Source organism: Triticum urartu, chromosome 7A (assembly GCF_056163025.1).
Source record: "Triticum urartu cultivar PI428250 chromosome 7A, HENAU_Tu73, whole genome shotgun sequence".
NCBI classification, from domain to species: Eukaryota; Viridiplantae; Streptophyta; class Magnoliopsida; order Poales; family Poaceae; genus Triticum; species Triticum urartu.
This window is the reverse complement of record NC_141879.1, coordinates 85,024,681-85,044,291: the sequence shown is the minus strand read 5'-3', so window position 1 is coordinate 85,044,291 and position 19,611 is coordinate 85,024,681. Positions and strand designations below refer to the sequence as shown.

General features: G+C 46.5%; 3 protein-coding genes and 1 pseudogene across 6 annotated transcripts; 2 read left to right on the top strand and 2 right to left on the bottom strand.

The window, feature by feature from the left end:
- The first annotated feature begins 2,597 nt into the window (after positions 1 to 2,597).
- Positions 2,598 to 5,183, top strand: LOC125524060 (GDSL esterase/lipase At5g45910-like). Its single transcript, XM_048689134.2, has 5 exons — positions 2,598 to 2,907; positions 2,982 to 3,194; positions 3,288 to 3,433; positions 3,793 to 4,066; positions 4,738 to 5,183. Exons 1-5 carry the CDS (start codon positions 2,628 to 2,630, stop codon positions 4,956 to 4,958), a joined length of 1,134 nt encoding a protein of 377 aa, XP_048545091.1. The 5' UTR covers positions 2,598 to 2,627; the 3' UTR covers positions 4,959 to 5,183.
- A 1,828-nt stretch (positions 5,184 to 7,011) lies between these two features.
- Positions 7,012 to 9,486, bottom strand: LOC125521090 (F-box/LRR-repeat protein At3g26922-like; annotated as a pseudogene). The gene is made up of 3 exons (XR_015609634.1): positions 8,447 to 9,486; positions 8,085 to 8,270; positions 7,012 to 7,792 (listed from the first exon to the last, which is right to left on the bottom strand). The product of XR_015609634.1 is annotated as an F-box/LRR-repeat protein At3g26922-like (transcript).
- A 417-nt stretch (positions 9,487 to 9,903) lies between these two features.
- On the bottom strand, positions 9,904 to 18,738 carry LOC125521349 (uncharacterized). Of its 3 annotated transcripts, XR_015609633.1 has the most exons (6): positions 16,549 to 18,738; positions 14,653 to 14,976; positions 12,734 to 13,046; positions 12,368 to 12,456; positions 11,494 to 12,115; positions 9,904 to 10,522 (listed from the first exon to the last, which is right to left on the bottom strand). XR_015609633.1 is itself a non-coding variant. In XM_048686415.2 (2 exons), the coding sequence occupies exon 1, from the start codon at positions 18,640 to 18,642 to the stop codon at positions 16,555 to 16,557; it is 2,088 nt and encodes a 695-aa protein (XP_048542372.2). In that variant the 5' UTR covers positions 18,643 to 18,738; the 3' UTR covers positions 13,583 to 14,976; positions 16,549 to 16,554. The 3 variants fall into 3 exon arrangements, 1 of the variants encoding a protein (XP_048542372.2); XR_007289212.2 differs by lacking the exon at positions 9,904 to 10,522 and having other exon boundaries at positions 10,548 to 12,115; XM_048686415.2 differs by lacking the exons at positions 9,904 to 10,522; positions 11,494 to 12,115; positions 12,368 to 12,456; positions 12,734 to 13,046 and having other exon boundaries at positions 13,583 to 14,976.
- Positions 11,504 to 13,606, top strand: LOC125521350 (GDSL esterase/lipase At5g45910-like). Its single transcript, XM_048686416.2, has 5 exons — positions 11,504 to 11,798; positions 11,929 to 12,132; positions 12,257 to 12,402; positions 12,662 to 12,935; positions 13,366 to 13,606. The coding sequence occupies exons 1-5, from the start codon at positions 11,504 to 11,506 to the stop codon at positions 13,578 to 13,580; spliced, it is 1,134 nt and encodes a 377-aa protein (XP_048542373.1). The 3' UTR covers positions 13,581 to 13,606.
- Positions 18,739 to 19,611: the final 873 nt, after the last annotated feature.

The following is a 19,611-nucleotide window of genomic DNA, read 5'->3' as shown; positions in this document are numbered from 1 at the left end:
TACTATACGAGGGGACAGTTAGCGTTAAGTTGAATAACTGTACGGGGCCATACTTTCAAAGTGCTAAAGGGGTCCGCCAAGGCGACCCCCACTCTCCTTTCCTGTTCAACTTGGTTGTGGAATGCCTCACCAAAATGATTAAAAACGTCCAAAATAATAAGTTGATCACGGGTCTGGCGTCTGACCTTATTCCTGAAGGGGTGGCTGTTCTGCAGTACGCAGATGACACCATCATTTGCTTGGAGGATGATATCGATAAGGTAGTTAACCTGAAGTTGCTACAATATCTGTTTGAAATGATGTCTGGGTTAAAAGTGAACTTTCAGAAAAGTGAAATCCTCACCGTGGGGGGGGATGAAAATACTGTGAAAAAGTATGCAGAGTTGTTTAACTGTGAGATAGGCAGTTTTCCCATTAAATACTTGGGCATGCCTATGAGTTATGCAAACCTGAAAAACTCTGATTGGGAGTTCATTGTGAGTAAATACCTGAAGAGATTCGAGACCTGGATAGGTAATGCAGCTTCGATGGGTGGGAGACATACCCTGCTAGATTCCGTGGTTACACAAATCTCTCTATATCATATGTTGATGTGGCTGATGAATAAAACCTTTATTGAGAGACTGGATAAACACATAAGGAGATTCTTCTGGCAAGGGTGTAATAAGAAAAAGAGATACCACCTTGTGAGATGGAGTAGAATTTGCAGATCCAAGGATAAAGGAGGTCTGGGTATCAAGGATCTGCGAAAACAAAACATTAGCTTAATGGTTAAATGGTGGTGGAAACTTGAAACGCAAAAAGGACTCTGGCAGGATATTGTCCGGGCCAGATACCTTCGCAACAAAACTGTTCGGATGTTACTGCCAGATTTTCTGACTCACCTTGCTGGAAATCTTTGCTTAAAGTAAAAAATGTGTATATGTTGGGCAGAAAAATAGAAACAAAAAAAAGGAGACATCACCAGGCTGTGGAAAGACTCGATTAATGGGTCTCCTTCTCTTCAAGATCAGTTCCCTCAGTTGTTTGATATCTGTAATTTTCCAGATTGTACTGTGAACAAGTTGGCCGGCAACAATGCCAGCTCTTTCTTTAGACGCATGCTTACCCCTGATCTGCTTAAGCAATGGGAAGCGTTGCGATCTATCATTAATAACACCCCTCTTGCTAAGAGCGGTGATGGTGACAAAATCTCCTGGGGGCTTAACCAGAACGGCAAGTTTTCCACGAAATCTGTGTATAAGATGTTGGAAAAACCCCTCGCTGGGTGTAACTATAAGTGGATATGGAAAGCAAAAATTCCTCTTAAAATCAAAATCTTTTTATGGCAGTTATCCCAAGACGCAGTGCTCACAAGACAAGTGATGAGGGAGAGAAAGTGGCCAGGGAATCCTTGTTGTTCTTTCTGCAGGGAGGTAGAAACCTCTAACCACCTTTTCTTCACCTGCCCCGTTGCTAGGGTGGTTTGGAGATCTATCGGGGTGGTGCTAGGCACTGATGTGTGCCCTAACAACTATTGGCAGTATTTCGTCTGGTGCAGTAAATTTCTTCCTGGCAAAGATACCTTCTATACTGTGGGTTTAGTTGCTACTTGTTGGGCCATCTGGCTGGCGCGTAATCGTGCTACCTTTGAGAAAAAACAGATTAAGACTCCTTTTGAGATTGTTTTCTCCCTTTGTTCGTTTCTTTTGTACTGGACAGGTTTACAGAAAGGAGAGGTGGCTGGAGAACTTCGCACAGGTGCAGAGATGATCAGGAACGGCATGTTGCAGCTGATGAAACTGTGTGACTCCGTCAAGCAATCGATCCAGACATGAAGTCCAAGTTGTGGCCTCGCGCGTGGCGGGAGCTGGAGGAGATCTTCGCTGTCCTTTTTCATCGTCTGATACTTTTGTCTAGTTCTGCCAATTCGAGCGGTCTGATGTGTGGTTTGCGTATGTCTGGTCGTTCTTTTAGTTGGATGTAATAGACTTGATATTAGTGTTATCAGGTTTTCGCCCCATGACATCCGTTTCGATGACGGGCGGATGTGGTGGGTTTCCTGGTAATGCTTGAACCCGCTCTACCCTCTTTCCCTCCTCCTGTTATCTTGAACTGGTTTGTATTTCCGTTCTTAGTAATGGAAAGGGGTAATGCCCAGTTTTTTTTAAAAAAAAAAGTAGTTCCCAGAAGCACAGAGAGGCTGTTGGACTATACGCCATTTATTTTTCACTAAGCTTGTGCAGACTGTCTAGCTCAGTGGAAAGTGCTACCGGCGAACAAACTAATTAAGGACAACTTTTATTTTGCGAATAATGAAGGGCAACCACCGCTCAAAAACAAAACTAATTAAGGGCAACCAGCAGGCAGCAGGTCGGCAACCATTTTTTTTGTTGTTCGATTTGGGGAAAAGACAAAGCCCCGGCCTGGTCGGCAGCCATGGGTCGACACGTTACGGATCGATGCATGCGATCATCACAGGTAGTATGGTTGGTCACATCTCCGTCAGCTTTCAATTCACTCCGGGTTGGGGCCGTCGATCAGCCATGGCAGCGCCGGCAAATGCTATATATATGCACGGGACGTGCACTGCGAGGGTGTGCTAAGTTAGACGCAGCTGGCGAAGCTCTAGCTAGTGTGTATGCATCATGGCCGTCGCGGGCAGAGGCATCGCCGGCGTTGCACCCTTTGTCGTCCTCTCGTGCTGCCTGGTGGCTGCGCTTGCAGCGGCCGGCGGCGGTACTCCGCGGTACAACGCCATCTTCAACCTGGGCGACTCGACGTCGGACACCGGCAACATCTGCCCCCGGGGCCGGCACGAGCCGGCCGGCGTGCTGGGCATCTTCGCCCGCATCCCCTACGGCATCACCTACTTCGGCAAGCCCAGCTGCCGCTGCTGCGACGGCCGCCTCAACGTCGACTTCCTCGGTAAATAAGAGCCTAGTGGTAGCATCGTCACGACCCCAGCCAGTTACATAACTGCATGCATGGCTGAATCGCAGCGCAAGCGTTAGGGCTGCCGCTCCTCCCGCCGTCCAAGGCGCGCGGCGAGGACTTCCGGCGGGGCGCCAACATGGCCATGATCGGCGGCACCGCGCGCGACTACAGCGGCAGCAGCATGTTCACCGGCTACGGCGTGCACCTCGACGGCTCCATGGACAGCCAGATGGAGGCCCTCCGCCGGCTGCTGCCTTCCATCTGCGGGACACGGCAGAGTATACACAATATCGATCACATCTGATCAACCATTCGACCGATGGGGTGCAATAACAAGTAAAGTTTGGTTTTGTTCATGTGCCTATCTATAGGTTGCAAGGAGTATTTGGCCAAGTCCCTGTTTGTGTTTCAGTTGGGGGAGAACGACTACAACATCCAGCTGGTGAATGGGTCCACGGTGCACGAGGCAAGAAAGAGCATACCCAGCATAGTCAACACCATCACATCCGGCGTAGAGGTAACCGCAAAGGCTAAAACTTGTCAATTTTACCTGAGCATGCATATATCCTTTTCATTGATGCTTCCGCCAAATACCCCCTCCATCTCAAAATATAAAATCATTTTCTACAATATGATACTGCCAAAAAAGGATATTATATTTTAGGACGGATAGTGTCAAAAATGATCTTATATTTTGGGATGAAGGGAGTAATTATTTGTTTGATGTCATGGTCTGAAACAAGACGGTATTTGGAGCAAAAAAGAGTAACTCGCGAATGCAGAAATGACAAATTGACAAGTGTAAATATGTCAACCAATAAATAAAATGAAGTTTGCACCTAACAAACTTATATTCCAAACTAACATGTCATGCAGAAATTAATCACTCTCGGCGCGGTTGACATCGTGGTGTCAAACGTTGCTCCCATGGGGTGCTACCCGCTATACCTAAACTTCTTTGAGAGCTCCGACAAGGATGACTACGACGAGTACGGGTGCCTGAGAAACCACAACGCCTTGTTTGATAGGCACAACTCTTTCCTCAAGAACGGGCTCAAAAGGCTTCAAAAGAAGCATCAACACACAAGGATCATGCATGCTGACCTCGCGAGCCACGTCTACCAAATGGTGCAGGATCCCAAAAGGTTTGGTAAGTTTCATTCCACAAATGTGCTTGCGAAAAAAGTGTTTTATTCTTTTATTAAAACATAAACTGGTTACGTACAATGGTGCTAACTTAGTGATGACATGTATGATAATTTCATGACGTGGAAGGGAAAGAAACGAGAAAAGAGTCTTGTCTTCTCTTAGTTAAGAGATGATCTCTTACAAAGTAAGATAAGATATTATCTTACAAGATGTCTTCTCTTACTCACATGTTTTCTTATTTTGTTTTTAATCACCTGACAATTTTATGACCTCGTAACATTAATTTTAAAGATAATACTAAGAGATACTCAATTGTATAAGATGTTTTATTGGCTTATCTATATGACATAGAATACATCGAAAAAGACCGCCTTGTCAACCACTAGGCATGTCCTTAATTAGGAGCTTCAACTAGAAACAACCTCTCACCTCGCACCTCAATAGACCGCCACCAGACCATTTGCACTTTTGTGTAGTTCAGTTACACCTTTTGGTTTTAGTTTAATTGCACATTTTTTTGTGTAAGTACACCTTTTAATGAATTACATTGTTCTGAAATCCAAACAAAAATCACCAGTTGTTTTCAGTGGTTTCCAAATATTAGGCTGAAAGTAAAACCGTGAACCTAAATATGCCACCCAATTTTCAGTTTGATCTATTTCTTTCATGCAGGCTTTGGTATTGAGACCATACTTATGGGATGTTGTGGAAAGGCCAATGCGCCAAACGGATTTGATCTGCTTGCAATGTGCGGGATGGATGGCTCGAGCATCTGCCGTGACCCGGGCAGCCACCTAACCTGGGACGGTATGCACCTTAGCGACGCTGCCAACAAACTGATCACCGAGGGCTGGCTAAGTGGCATGTACTGCAACCCATCGATTCTGCAGTGAAGCTCCTTGCCAAAATGTGTACATAGATACACGCACACACGGGCAAACTTTTATAGAACTATGCGCACTTGTACCCCAAAGTTTGAAATAATATTGAAATATGTTATATGTTATATTGAAATATGTTATATTATTTGTGGGGTTAGATGCATCTTGTATTTGTGAAGTATTAAGAATATAGTTGTATTTTTATAAAGTATTAAGAATAAAGTTGTATTTATATGAGGCATAGATGTTATGCAGATTCTAATCAAGAAGGCGCACCATGTTTATTTGATTAGAGGGGTAGTGCCTAATCTTATTGCGTTTTTTAACAATACAATATGCAGCAGACAATGTTTTTTTCTCTTGGAAGCTTATTTTATGTAGTATGTTTGAACATTTGTGTGGCCTATTTTTTTTCCATAAAAGTGAGGTTTTCTATTTTGGTGAGACACAAAACAATATATATAGTAGATGATTACTTGCATAGTTTCACCTGTGGGGAAGGGCTACCTTTGAAATAATTTTCAATTTCCAGTACATAGAAAAAGGTTATGCAAAAAAAATTGCGGGAAAAGATGGGAAATTCGCGGAGAAAAAAAGATGAAGTTTTTGACAAGTGTCTTTTCTCTCTCTAAAAAGGTTATGCAATTAAGATGAGTATGTATTTAGAATATTTCTACATACTCATCTCAAGAGTTTTTGACAAGTGTCTGCGGACGGACAGTGTGCTCAATTTAAGATATCCGGTTGGAGATGCCCTTAAATAGGACTCCCTCCGCCCAATTACTTGTCGCATATCCATTTTTGCGACAAGTAATTCAAACGGAGGGAGTAGCTTAGGGGAGCAGATTCCACTTTCTCCCGTAGGGAAACATTCCTCTTAGAGGAGCACCGTGGGTCAGGGGGGGCTACACCTGTTGGATGAGGTTGCCCCCGATCAGGGCAAATCAAGGCAGGTCAACAATGACTACTGCACCTACAGCAACAGGCACTCTAGCAGCACTGTACTAGCAATCAGCTACACTTTAGGCTGTAGATCAAAGTCCATTCAAGAGACCAATCCAAATGCCAGCTTGTAGCTTTATTTGTTCCTTAAATACATTTGAACTGATTTACGAAGTGTGTCGATTATGACTTTGCAGCTTTCTGTTGCGCCTTAAATGTACGCCAAAACATTATATGGATCACATGGCTTCAGCTTTCTGCAGTTGACTATATGTTTAGAGAGGTAAACTGCATCTACGTGTTTAGAACCAGCCGTGGAATGGTTTTGTTCACTCGTTGGGCAGTGATGCTCCACCACGATGGTTTAACTGGTTAAGTAGCATGCCACTCATTCCAGTGGTACAAATGAGTCCGCTGTGTGCGCTTCTAAGCAGTGATGCTCCTCAGTTGCATCTACGTAGCATACCGCTCAGTTCCACCTAAACTGACACGGTTTATGATGTTTGACTCTTAGTTAAGGCCTGTTCGGAGTCTCTCCCCTCCACAACTCCGCTTCCGGAGCTGGTGGAGCAGCAGTTGAAAATCACAGAGCGGGGAAAGAGGTGCTCCACAGATCCTGAGATTTCACGGAGCGGGAGGACTGCCGAACAGCTCCTTGGTAGCTTATCAGTTGAAACATGTAAAATGACCTTCAGATGTAGAGTACCAACCATGGAGAAAATATGACATGGGCACAGCTTGAAGGGAGTGGACTTGGAGGAGACACAGTAGACTGAAGGTGTGATCTGTGTTTCTCACTCGGAGGGGCTAGAATCTAAAAGGTGGAATGTTTTAGAAGGAGATGCCGAAAGGAAGAAGTAAGCACGCAATTATCTATGAGGAGGGTGCAGAAAAGCAAAAGCACACACTATAGTGATTTCAAAAAGATTTCAGCAGAATATGTCCGAGTGGGCGTAGTTTTGACAACCTCAACATGACAGTACAACGATTCAGCTCGTTTTCTATTCGGAGTTATGTCCATGAAATGCACCCTAGCAACAGCAAGTAAAATTTCACAACTGAAGAACCAGATAAATAAAGGAGAATCGACCTGCCACAATACTTGACTCGGCATAACTATGCAAATCTACCACAACACAATTGGCAACCAGATGGGAAGGAATTTTATTTCCATGTTAATGCATAGAGAAACTAGCATCCATCAAGCCTCATATGTTAAGCAAAAAACGCTGCAATGTAACACCACTGTCATGTCATCAGACCACAGCAAGCATGAAACACAGAGTACAGAGGTCCGTGATTGCCAACCAAACATCAATTACTTCATGGTTGCAACAGAATGGTACTGTAAGTAGTGTACTAACTTGGACACATAGCTAATCATGGAACAAGAGTCGACGGGGCGGATATCCAAACACTGAAAACAAACCTCAACGGTGCCTTGCATGCACAGACCACAGGAACAGGACATTCCAATAACTTCCAAGGCAATTTGCGTCGCACGCACCTGTTGTGGCTTCAATAGTTTGCACAAGGAAATTTCAAAATTTCAAAAGAGACAAAAGGTCGCCAAGAGAAAACTCAGACCCTCTCTTGAAACGTCCTTGAAGACCGGAATAGCCAGTGACCAGCGCTATGGAGACTTCACCTGCCCGTTTCACATTCGCCATTTTGGAATGCACCTCCTCCGCCGCCAAAGTGGAGCCAGAGGACAAAAGGATCACCACCTGCTTGAGCATCAATGCACTCTCGACGAAGTATTTGAGGAAGGCGAGCTCACTTCAATCCCCTTGGAAATCATGGAAAATCAGCTGCTTGATGCGTGAACGGGTGCATTCTATGGCACCAGAGTCGTGCCAGAACTTTTGGTTGAGCTTGCCAGTGGATTGATCAGGCTTTCCAGACTGAAAAAAATCCCATCAGTTAAATGCACATGAAGTTCTTCATCAGCTATATTGATAGGAATTAGTAATATACTACTCCCTCCGTTCCACAATATAAGACCTTTTAGCTATTTCGAAATATTGACTACATACATATTGTACTAAAATGAGTGAACATACATACTAAAATGTGTCTACATACATACGAATCAAGAAAAAGCTAAAAGGTCTTATATTAAGGAACGGAAGGAGTAGTATGGGATGATAATGGGCACATGCACTGATGCACATGAAAGCTGAAAGAGGGTCTCACCTTGATGTAGAGTGTCTCGACATTAGGAAAGCATCTGAGGACACTGGGAATCATCTTGGCATCATTGCGCACTCCGAAACGCACCTCCAAAGCCAGGACTGTCACACTTGTTACCATGGTTCTTGGGCTCACCCTTGTACCAGCCTGCCAATGCAATTCTTTTTTTGACCCGAACCAACAGGAGCTCTGTCATTGCATTATAGGAGAGGGAAAAAACTGTACATTTTAGAGATTACAGATGAGCGTAGAGAGAAGGGAGAGGGCCAATGCAATTCACATTGCAACCAAATTATTAAGAGAGGAAAACCCCACAAATGGAGAGTTTACAGTGTCCAAACAAATGGAAGGATCAGACGAGGCACCTTGATGATTGTGTTGCCGATCTCGAGGACGTGATTCCGTGTGTCCAACTGCAAGTATGCCAACAATTGCAGCTTGGGGGCATGGCCAATCTTGACCTTGGTGCATCTGGCATCACCGGTCCAACCTTCCAAATTGATGAGGCGCTCAAGGAGTGGGGCGTTCACCACGAAGATCTCCTCCAAGAAGGACCCGATGATCTGCACGCACCGGAGGCTTTGGCTGACAAGGCGCAGCCGGAGGGTGAACAGGTTCCCTTCGACGCAGAGCGTCTCCAGCACCGGGCTCCTGTCGAGCATGAAGTCCAGATCCCGGCTCTCGACGACGACGCTGTAAAGCCCGAGCTCGCAGAGGTTGGGGAAAGAGACGCCCGGCGGGAGCCCGGCCGTGCTTCCAGAAGCAGAGGTGGAGGCGGGTGAGGGTGGCCGTGGGCAGGAACGTGGCGGGGAGGACGACGTCGAGCGGGGAGCGGCGGTTGACGAGGACGAGCTCCTGCACGGCCTTGGCGGCGAGGAGCTGGAGCCAGGGCGCGAGCAGGTGGCGGGACTCCTCCGTGCAGCTGCCGGTGAGGTGGACGCAGCGGAAGGGCCCCGGGTGCGCCTCGAGGACGCGGGACAGGGCGGGGGCGGCCGGGGAGGAGGAGAGGTCCGCGTCGGCGAGGACGAGCGGGGCGGAGCGCCAGACCCCGCGCCAGCGGCGGGAGAGCGCGGCGGTGCGCGCGGCGTCCTTGACTGGCAGGAGGGAGACGACGCCGCGGAGGAGCGCGTCGGGGAGGCGGCTGAAGCGGTCGACGGCGTCGCCGGGGAGGAGGGCGGCGAGGCGGACGGCGGCGGAGACGGGCGGGTCCGGGAGGGTGTGGTGGGTGCAGAAGAGCAGGCGGGCCAAGATCTCGTCCGCCTCGTCTGGGTCGCGCCCGGGGTGCAAGAGCTCGGCCAGCACCGCGGCCCTCGCCCCTAGGGTGCCCTGGGCCGTCGCCGGCGGCGGCATGCCGAGGGTTTTGAGCGGCGCGTGCGGTGGAGTGGAGTTGGAGCGGGGACGGCGGAGCACAAGGGGAACGAAATGCAGAGGTAACTGGCCCCCTTTCATCTGCCCTCCAATGCAGATCCAACGCTTTACATTGTCCCAAGGGAAAACAAGCCACAACAGCTACAGAAAAGCACAAGCATAGAAACATAGCGACATGGCACAGAAACAACGGCTGCAGAAATGCACAAACTGGCCAAATTTGTACTCCCTCCGTTCCAAATTACTCGTCGCAGAAATGGATGTATCTAGAACTAAAATACATCTAGATACATCCATATCTACGACAAGTAATTGGGAACGGAGGGAGTAGCACTGAACACTGAAAATGTGTAGCATTAGTATATACATAAATTTTGATGCTTCAGATTCTACAACCGAAAAATCGAACCGCTACAGAACAACAAATTTGTAGCAAGCGGTACAACTGAACAAATGTGTAGCACTGAACACTGGATATATTAGGCAAGTCTGCTTGTACACTTGGCTACAATTTCATCCAAATAATGAACTGGATGCACACATGAGCAATGAACTAAACATTCAGATCATGCTTGTAGCAGCAAGCAGTACTATAAACATTCGATCTAATAACCATCTGAACTCTACAATTAGTTCTTGTTTCAGCTTTAAAACGCTTTGGCTCACGCTCACGATCGGGGTTTGCCCTTTCCTTCTAATGCCCTCTTTGGAACAAACAAATCTGCATGAAGTCGCCTTCCGATCAAATTTGCTTAAGTTGGTGCATCTTTTCCTCGCATCAAAACCTATGTGACCTCCATATTCTACCCAAAACACCCAAGCCTCATCTGAATCTCTGAATCTCATACCAACTTGAGGTATCCTGTTTGCTTTAGTTCACTGCTGGGCAGATGAGAGGGGGGCAGTTACAAAACACCCAAAACCCATTAAATGAAAGCTGCAAAACACCCAAGCCTCATCTTGCTAGAGGCAAGTCACTGTATCTCAGTCACCCCTTCTTTGCTTCTGCTTGTCACCTTTAATTTTGTGTGTTTATTGTACACATCCTAACATAGAGATAGTATGCCTACCACCTGCATGCATACGAGTTAAAGAGGGAAGCATGTGGCCTCTGCTGTAGATCTGTGCAAGCAACAACATTGATGCCTTTGCATAATTTTCTGTGATACTACTCCCTCCGTCTCATAATCTAAGACGTTTTTTGACACAACACTAGTGCCAAAAAACATCCTGCAAAACTACAAACAAAAATAGTGAAAATAAGCTCGTTAGGAGCCCATCCAAAATCGTGCATTATGGGACGGAGGGAGTAGATCCCAATTAATCTTGCATGTGCACCCATGCCGATGTTAATTGTCAAGATATGGCTGGCTCGACCACTATACATGTTGAAAAAACACCCACGCCTTGAACGTATCCTAATGTCTGAAAGTTGGATAGGCTGGCCCTTATGTAAGGACTATATAACCCCCAATTTTCATGAAATGCAAGATGCTCATTGAATGATAAGAAATCATATGGTTTGTGGAACAGAATCATTGAATGATAAGAAATCATATCATTTGTGGGGAACAATCACAACCATGATTCACTAATTTTCTCGATACATCACCAAAAGTAGTATGAAGTATGAACATACCAATTAGGGTCAACAAGATTCAGTGATCTTGTGCGCCCACACTATAGACGGGCGGATGGATCAATCATCACAGGCTTTTTTTTTTTCAATTTTAACCGGGGGGGAGTTTTCCCCACCTGAATCTTTTATAGATGTATAGACCCAAAGTCCAGATGAAACAGCAGTCTCACATACAAGTCGAGGGAGAGAGAGGTGGGACGGGGGAGCGAAGCCCAGAGGGAAGGGGCTCAGTCGGGTATCACAGGCTTTGTGGTTTACAGACACAGGGATAAATCAAATGCGCATCTCTCCATCAGGTTCAATGCGAGCGAGCCAATTGCTGCAGGGCCCATGGACCCATGGCACCCGCAAGTGCTATATATACACGGCAGTACGTGAGGGTGAGACACAGCAAAGATAAAGTACCTTGGCCATCATGAGCATAGGCATTGCCCGAGTTGCGGCGACCGCTCTCTTCTCATGCTGCTGCCTGATGGTTGCACTTCCAGCTACCGCTGCTGCGGCCAGATCAGGTGGCAGCAGTGGACCGCTGTACAACGCCATCTTCAACTTCGGCGATTCGGGGTCCGATGCCGGTAACTTATGTGTTGATGGCCGGCCCGGGCCTGCCAGCCTGTTGGGCATTTTCACCCGTCTCCCCTACGGTGTCACCTATTTCGGGAAGCCCACTTGCCGGTGCAGCGATGGCCGGGTTAACATCGACTTCCTGGGTAAAAATGCAGTGTCCAAACATTTCTGATCTGACTGGCTTCAAAAACCTGGAGTTGCCCATTTTATGTGGGCATTCCGTGAACTTCTTGTTAAAATGTCATCACACTGACATAGTTTAAGTGAGTGCAGCGCGAGCGTTCGGGCTGCCATTCCCCCTGCCATCCAAGGCGCCCCGCAAGGACTTCCAGCGAGGGGCGAACATGGCCATCATCGGCGGCACCGTACTTGACTACAGCAACGCCAGCCTCAAGTTCACTGCCTACGACGGCTCCATGAACACCCAGATCGACAATTTCCAACAATTGTTGCCTTCAATCTGTGGAACACAGCAGAGTAATTAAACACTGAACTCGTTCTAATATATTCAATCATTTGATCGACTGATTTACGCACACGAGAATATTTTCTTTGGTGCCATAACTAAAGTTTACTAACTTAAATATGTGCCTGTATATAGGTTGCAAGATGTATTTGGCCAAATCCCTGTTTGTGTTTCAGTTGGGGGAGAATGACTACAGCATCCAGCTGGTGAATGGATCCACGGTAGACGAGGCCAGCAAGAACATACCCAGAACAGTGAACACCATCATATCTGGTGTGGAGGTAACTGCAAAGCTTTATAGTTCTCCCTCTGTTTGCAGGCTTGTCGTTTTTTACCTGAACATGCATACCAAGTTACCAACGAAATAATTAGTTACGTTCAGTTGGACCGAAGTATGCTACAACAGTAACAATATCTCAAGCACGAGAAGTACAACTATTTTGGAAACCATGCCTCACAGATGGAAAAGTGACAAATACATGAACAAATAAAGTGGCCAGCCATGCAGTTTGTATCCTAACATATGCTCTAAACATGCAGAAATTAATGACACTCGGCGCAGTTGACATTGTGGTGTCAAACATCGCTCTGATGGGTTGCTTTCCATTTTACCTGAGCATGTTCGAGAGCTCCAACAAAAGTGACTATGACAAGTACGGGTGCCTGAGAAACCACAACGCGTTGTTCAAAAGGCACAACTCTTTCCTCCAGAGCAGCCTCCCAAAGCTTCAAAAGAAGCATCCACACGCACGGATCATGTATGCCGACCTCGCAAGCCACATCTACCAAATAGTGCAAGATCCCAGAAAATTCGGTGAGTCTCGGCAACCATGTTAGCGATGCCTTGCAAAATGAGCAGCCGGTGATTCTTTCTTTCGAAAGAACAATTATTAGTTGGGAATTCACTCAGGAATAATTGAGCAACCTGCCAAATTCAATGATTCAAACGTTACTAGGCTCAAGAATAGGAACAAAATTTCAACGTTTCAGTGTTACTAAAATATTTATGTTTCAGTTAAAAATCAATATCACTTGAATTTGGGCCAGGTTTTAAAGGAAATCAGGCCGGTATTTCTTGGGTTTCAGTTAAATTCAAATGTAATTTCAGTAGTTTGAGCAAATTAAACACCAATATCAGTGTTCTTTTTCTTCTCTTCCTGTTGTTGCTATAATTCAAACTGAGAAAATGAAATCGTGAACCCTGAATGTCACCTAAATATTGTTAGACTGATTTCGGTATGCAGGCTTTGAGACTGCCTTCATGAGCTGTTGCGGAAAGGCCGGTGCACCGCATAGATTTGATCTGTTCACCTTGTGCGGGATGGATGGCTCGAGCGTTTGCCATGACCCAGCGAGCCACCTCCTCTGGGATGGAATGCACCTGAGCGACACCGCTAACAGACGGATTGCCGAGGGCTGGCTCAGCGGCCCGTACTGCCACCCACCGATTCTGCAGTGAAGGTCCTAGCTAAATGGGTGCATATAAACACACAAACGGACTTTGGTAACTGTATGCATGTGTTGTCTGTACTTCCTTTGTAGGGATATCCTATGTACCGAGATTACAAAACAATATTGAAACATGCTGTTTTCTGGTGCTGATTAATGTGGTTGATGCAAGCTATGTACACACATGCGAGTGGACGCGGGGCATCAGATTCCCATGCGCGCCCAACACCACAAATTCTATCCATGTGTTCGGCTGATTCGCTCGGCTTTATCGGTTGTGAAAGAGTGAATGGGTCAGAGTAAAAGAGACTAGTGCACACATACTTGACTTACATGGTGTTATGTGCAGATACCCCGATGTAAATCAACATTCTCACCCAGCTACATGCATCTGTATTTAAAAATAGAGTTGTATTTGTGTGATTTTAATTATTGTAATAACTAACAAAGAAAAACTTGGATAATAGTTGTATCCAACTATTCATCATGTGATTCTAATATCTGAGTAGGAGAATCTTCAGGGCTAGCCACCAGATAAGCGTTGACATGTCAGGCTGACTGGTTGCATTCCATCAGAGCTTTGAACCGGCCATTTTGGTAACTAGTAACACCATGCCTCAAACATGGTGGTTTCGCGCAGAAGAAAAATAGCAATAATCGCGTGTAACAAGGTTTCCAGAAGTGGTGGCTTTTTGTAGTTTACTCATGTCACAATTATTATATGGGTCTAGAATATAGGAATCTATAACGTCCTAAGAAAAGACACTTGGAAGAAGCTCCTTGTAGCATCGTATAGTTACTATGTAACTGGGTTAGGTGACTTCTTCAGAAGCTAACTAGGTGTTAAATCTGCTTCCTTGTAGAGAATATAAATCAAGTCGCTAGAGGTGACAAAAATACTACTTGATGTGAAGTTGTAAATCGTTAGTAATTACTTCTGAAATAAATGGTATTTAAACACATACATACATACCTGATAGGTAAAGATGCAAGCAAGTTGTGAAGCCCACATACAAGTATATCAAAAGTCAATTCTATGTTAATCTAAAAAAATACACTAGGTTATCTTTTACTACACTTACATATGGGTTTATGCAGGCTCCCGCTTGCATCCCTAAATGATAGGTTCAAACTGCATGCATACTTGAACCGGCAGTTACTATCCCTTTTTCTTCGTGCTCCTCATTCCCATGAGCAGCAAGCACATCATGTGCAAAGCTTTTTCATTGGTAGCGGTAGAGATTACACAAAATGGTATTAGAAACCTTCAACACCCCATTTGACAGTGTTGTATGACTCATGATTGCCAGTTTTCATTATCCCTGTTCCACAGTTCGTTTTTTCTCTCAAGTGCCTTGGTGTTGGTGGAACATAAGCAGCTCCCTTGGGCACTTATGTTCTTCATTCTGCAGCAAAACCAAAAAGTTGAAGTCAGTGAATGAAATCAAGGTAATTTGTCTAATAATAAAACAAGGAAACACACAACCAGCACATACAAACAATGGCGCATTCCCTTCTTTATCAAGATTAGCTCTTGTCCAAGTAAAATAAAATGGTGAAAACAAGGAGCCATCTTGTTTCATTTAGCCTATCATAGTAAAAGATACAATACTAGAAGCATATCTTCCGTTGGCTGCCCATAATAAACCAACTGGGAGTGTGGGACTGGCAGTGTCACAGTATACAGATTTAGAGTATATTGTTATGTTTAAAAGACAAACTATTCAGAAAAGAAGGGCACACAAAACCAAAACACGAGTGATATGGTCAAGAGCTCTTCTAGCAATTTTTCATTGTTATTAAGTCAGGATAATTTGATATATTGCTCAAAGGGGCTAAACAACTGGTAGGTCATCAAGGATAGCACTTGCTGCCAAGAGAAAGGCACCCCGAAAAATGGCATCATTTCATCATGCTAGCAAGTCTAACTCACCAGAGTTTAGTAGATTCTGCATCAGATTTCCTTAGTCATACGAAGTTCATAACTATAACCTAGCTCAACAATGAAAAACAAAAGGAGGAAATGAATGTAGATTAGTTGAAGTCATTGCCCATGTAGACATTTGTCTCAAGAGTCAAGACCAATATACAAGGGCAGTTGGCGCATTAAAACTTGTTACGAGGTTGAGTTAAAAATAAGAAGATATCCCGTGCCGTCTTACAAAACTTGGGCAAAATACAAATAGAAATTTTACATGAATATAGATAGGACAGCTTCCAAATGACCCCCCCTTGGCAGGATGATTTGCCTGAGGCGACAAACAAGGAACAGAGCAGAATCCTGCTGTGCTGTGTATCATTGTGGAACGCCTGGAAGGAACACAACCACAAAATATTCAGACATAAAAGGCTCACTTTCCAGGAGGTGGCCTCCCTCACTCGTAATGCCATCGACCGGTCATGACACCGTTGGACGGCGTAGTGTCCAATTTTTTTGGAGTAATCTGACATATTTTTGCTTATGGTTCCTGTTCCATTTCCCATTAAAACAGGCCCCCACCATCAATTGTGACCACACACTATTTTCACCTTAAGTAGGCGGTGCTCTTGCCCAGTTTCTTGGAAGAAGAAAAAAAGGAATTATGTTAATAGACCAATAGAGGTGCTAGCTGGGATCAATGTGTCAATTGTTAACTGAGACCAGGGTACAAGACAACTTTAATCAGTTCGCAAATATCTAATCGTGATCTTCTAGTGTCCTAAACAAGGACATAATCACATGATGTCTTAACCTGATAACAGCAATAACCATTCTTCTTACCTAAGCAACAGTGTGCTAGTACCTAGTCAAGGATTTATAAACAACTTGTATTCACATGATAGGATCTGAAAAAATAATAAATCAAATACTTGTTCACTGCATATCATCCTGTATCATTAATAACGCTCAGCAAGGCATGAGCCAAGAAGTGCTCCAAAGAGATCAATGGTCATCAGTTAATTCAGTGCTCCACAAATACAACAAGGTTCCTACATACCACAATTCACCCTGAGCTTGGAAGTAGCCCATCCCTTGTCATGCCACGGAGGACATCAACCACAGCGTCCACGTTACCTTCTTTCCGATTGAGATCAATAAGAGCCTTCGATGTTTCTGCATCTGCTAGCGAACAGCAATTCAGCAACTCCTGAATCACGGTATCCGCTTCGACAGTCATCCCCTCTTCAAATAGGCCCCTAACCAATGAAATGGTGCTTGTTGAATTAGGAGGAAAACCACACTGCAGCATTTTCTTATGGAAGTTGAGAGCCTTCAGAACATTTCCTCCCCGACAATGCCCATGAATGAGTACACCATACACTGAACCATCCAGCTTCCAATCTCTGTCCAACATTGACTGGTAAACTTTGTCAGCTTCATTCATCAAGCCTTTCATGGAAAATCCCTTAAGAAGAGCCACCACGCTCTTAAACTCAGCTTTCCTGCAACAACGCATCAGGGCCTCATATTTAATATTGTCTGGAACAGGGTCTTCGTAGTACAGCTTAAAGAGTAACCGTTGTGCTTCCTTTGTACGTGCTGACTTGCTAAGCCCATCTATAAGCACACTGTATGTCACAACATCAGGGAGAACTCCTTTCTTTATCATCTCATCGTGCAGAGAAAGAGCTTTCTCAACATCCCCCTCCTTGCAATGGCCATCAATCAGCGTTGTATAAGTAAATTCATCAGGCTGTAGGCCGAGTTGAAGCATCTTCTCAAAGAGTTCACATGCATCACCAAGTTTTTTCTCCTCGCAAAGACCCCTTATGAGCGATGAGTAGGTGATTGCATCTGGAACCACACCTTTTTTCACCATTTTCCGGTTCAATTCAAATGCAGAATCTGTATCACCAATCTTACAGTACCCACTGAGAATTGTACTATATGTAACGACGTCAGGCTTCACTCCTTTAGCCTCCATTTCATCGACTAACTGCCCCGCTTCTTCCATTCTTCCTAACTTGCAGTAACCATTGATAAGCGCATTGTAGCACACTACCGAAGGCTTGATCCTGCACTCCCTCATCTCCTTCAGTGCGAGCAATGCGTCATCCAAGAACCCGTTCTTGCAGAACCCGTCTATCAGTGCTGTGAAAGCGATCTCATTCATCCGGAGGCCCCTCTCCTTCATCTGCCCCACCAGGGCAACTGCCCGCTCCAAGTTCCCAGCACTGCACATCGCGTGGATAAGCGACGTGAACGTCACAACATCTGGCGCGACCCCTTTCTGAGACATCTCCGAGAACACCGTCAGTGCCTCATGCAGGCAGCCTGACTTGCAGTACCCACTCACCAAGGTGTTATAACTGACCCCATCGGGGGCCAATCCCTCCCTCGCCATTCCGTCGAACACCTTGCGGGCGTCCTCCATCCTCCCCGCCTTGCACATCCCGTTCACCACCGTGTTGAACGTCACCAGGCTCGGCCTCACGCCGGCCTCACGCATCGCGGCGACGAGCCTCTCCGCACCGCCCACGTCCCCGGCCCTGCAGAACGCGGCGACGAGCGTGTTGTAGGTGACGGCGTTGGGCGCGCACCCCGCGGCGCGCATGTCGCCGTCCACGACGGCGGCGAGCGCCTCCTCTCGGCGGCCGCGGGCGCAGAGCGCGCGGACGAGGATGTTGTAGGTGTACACGTTGGGGGCCACGCCGGCTCGGAGCATGGAGCCCTCGAGGAAGCGCCGCGCGGAGGCGAGCGAGGCGTCGGAGAGCGCGAGGAGCACGGCGTTGTAGGCGGGGAGGGAGGGGGCGTAGCCCGCCGACCTGGCGAACGCGAGCGCTGCGGCGGCGAGGGACGGGGAGGGGAGGGAGGCGTAGGCCCTGATGAGCGCATCGAAGGGCCGCGGTGGTGGCGGGGACGGGAGGAGGCGGAGCGCCGAGAGCAGGGCGAGGAGGAGCGGCAACGGCGGGAAGGAGGCCGCGAGGCGGGAGGCGGCCTGGGGCGAGAGCGGGAGGTGGCGCCGGCGGAGCGGGGACGGGAGGGGCGGCGTGCGCGGGGTCGGGTTGAGGAGCGCCGCGAGGTGCGCGTGCTGCACCGGGTGCTGGTGGTGGCTGCCGGAGGCGCCCGCCGCTTGCCGCGCGGCCGCCATGCTCAGGTGCGTGGCGGCGGCGCACGGGCCTGCGGCATTTGGGTCAGCTGGGAGTGCCGACTTGGTGGGACCCGGTGGTCAGCTGGCCACTGACCCAACGGCCGCCGGCCAAATTCACCGTTTTGACCTTAACGCTGGGCCAAAAATCTCACGATTTGGTTGGTTGGAGTTGTGTATTTTGATGGCATTTTTAATGTGAGCTCTGACACTACTTTTGAAGATTTCTTCCAAGTCCATGCTGAATTATTGAAACTGTGGTTTGTGATGTGTACTAACCCTTAGATTTTGTCAAATATTAGTGATTTGTGATGTGGATGACCTAGGGTTAGAGTTAGGATTTTACGAGAAGGATTCACGGCAAAAGAAACTGATTGTTACATAGAAGTCACTAGTCGGGAGTACAGAATACCATTGTTTTGTGACCTTAGCCTGGCCCATAAGGTTGTAGCTGGTGGCGGCATGCTTAAGGTGATCGAGCCGAAATTGTGCCCAACTAGTACATCCGAGGAGACCGGTAAATCCTATCTAAAGAAAGGCTTGCGGTCTGAGGACATGCTAGAATACAAGATGTGGTTGCGTGGGAATGTTGTTAAGCACCATAGACATGCACCGTTAAATATTAGAGACGAGGATGCTCATGGAAAGTCCATGCAAGAATCATGAAAAAATGGATGGTGAAAGATATCAAGTTGTCATGCTATTCACCTGTGCAAAACCACCAACAACTAATGCATTCAAGACGCATTATCAGCTGGCCTCTGAATTCATCGGATATAAATTGACGACACATATAGTCGTAGACTCGACCATTAGCTGAAGTTGATGATTACTTTGGTGCAAACTCTCTTTGGATATAAAAGTGAAGTATGGAAAGGCATAGAAGGACAAGCAAATCGCCCCTAGAATGGTGTACGAAGAAGCATGCAACCACCTTTCTAGGCTGTTGAGAGTGATGACCTATAGAAACTC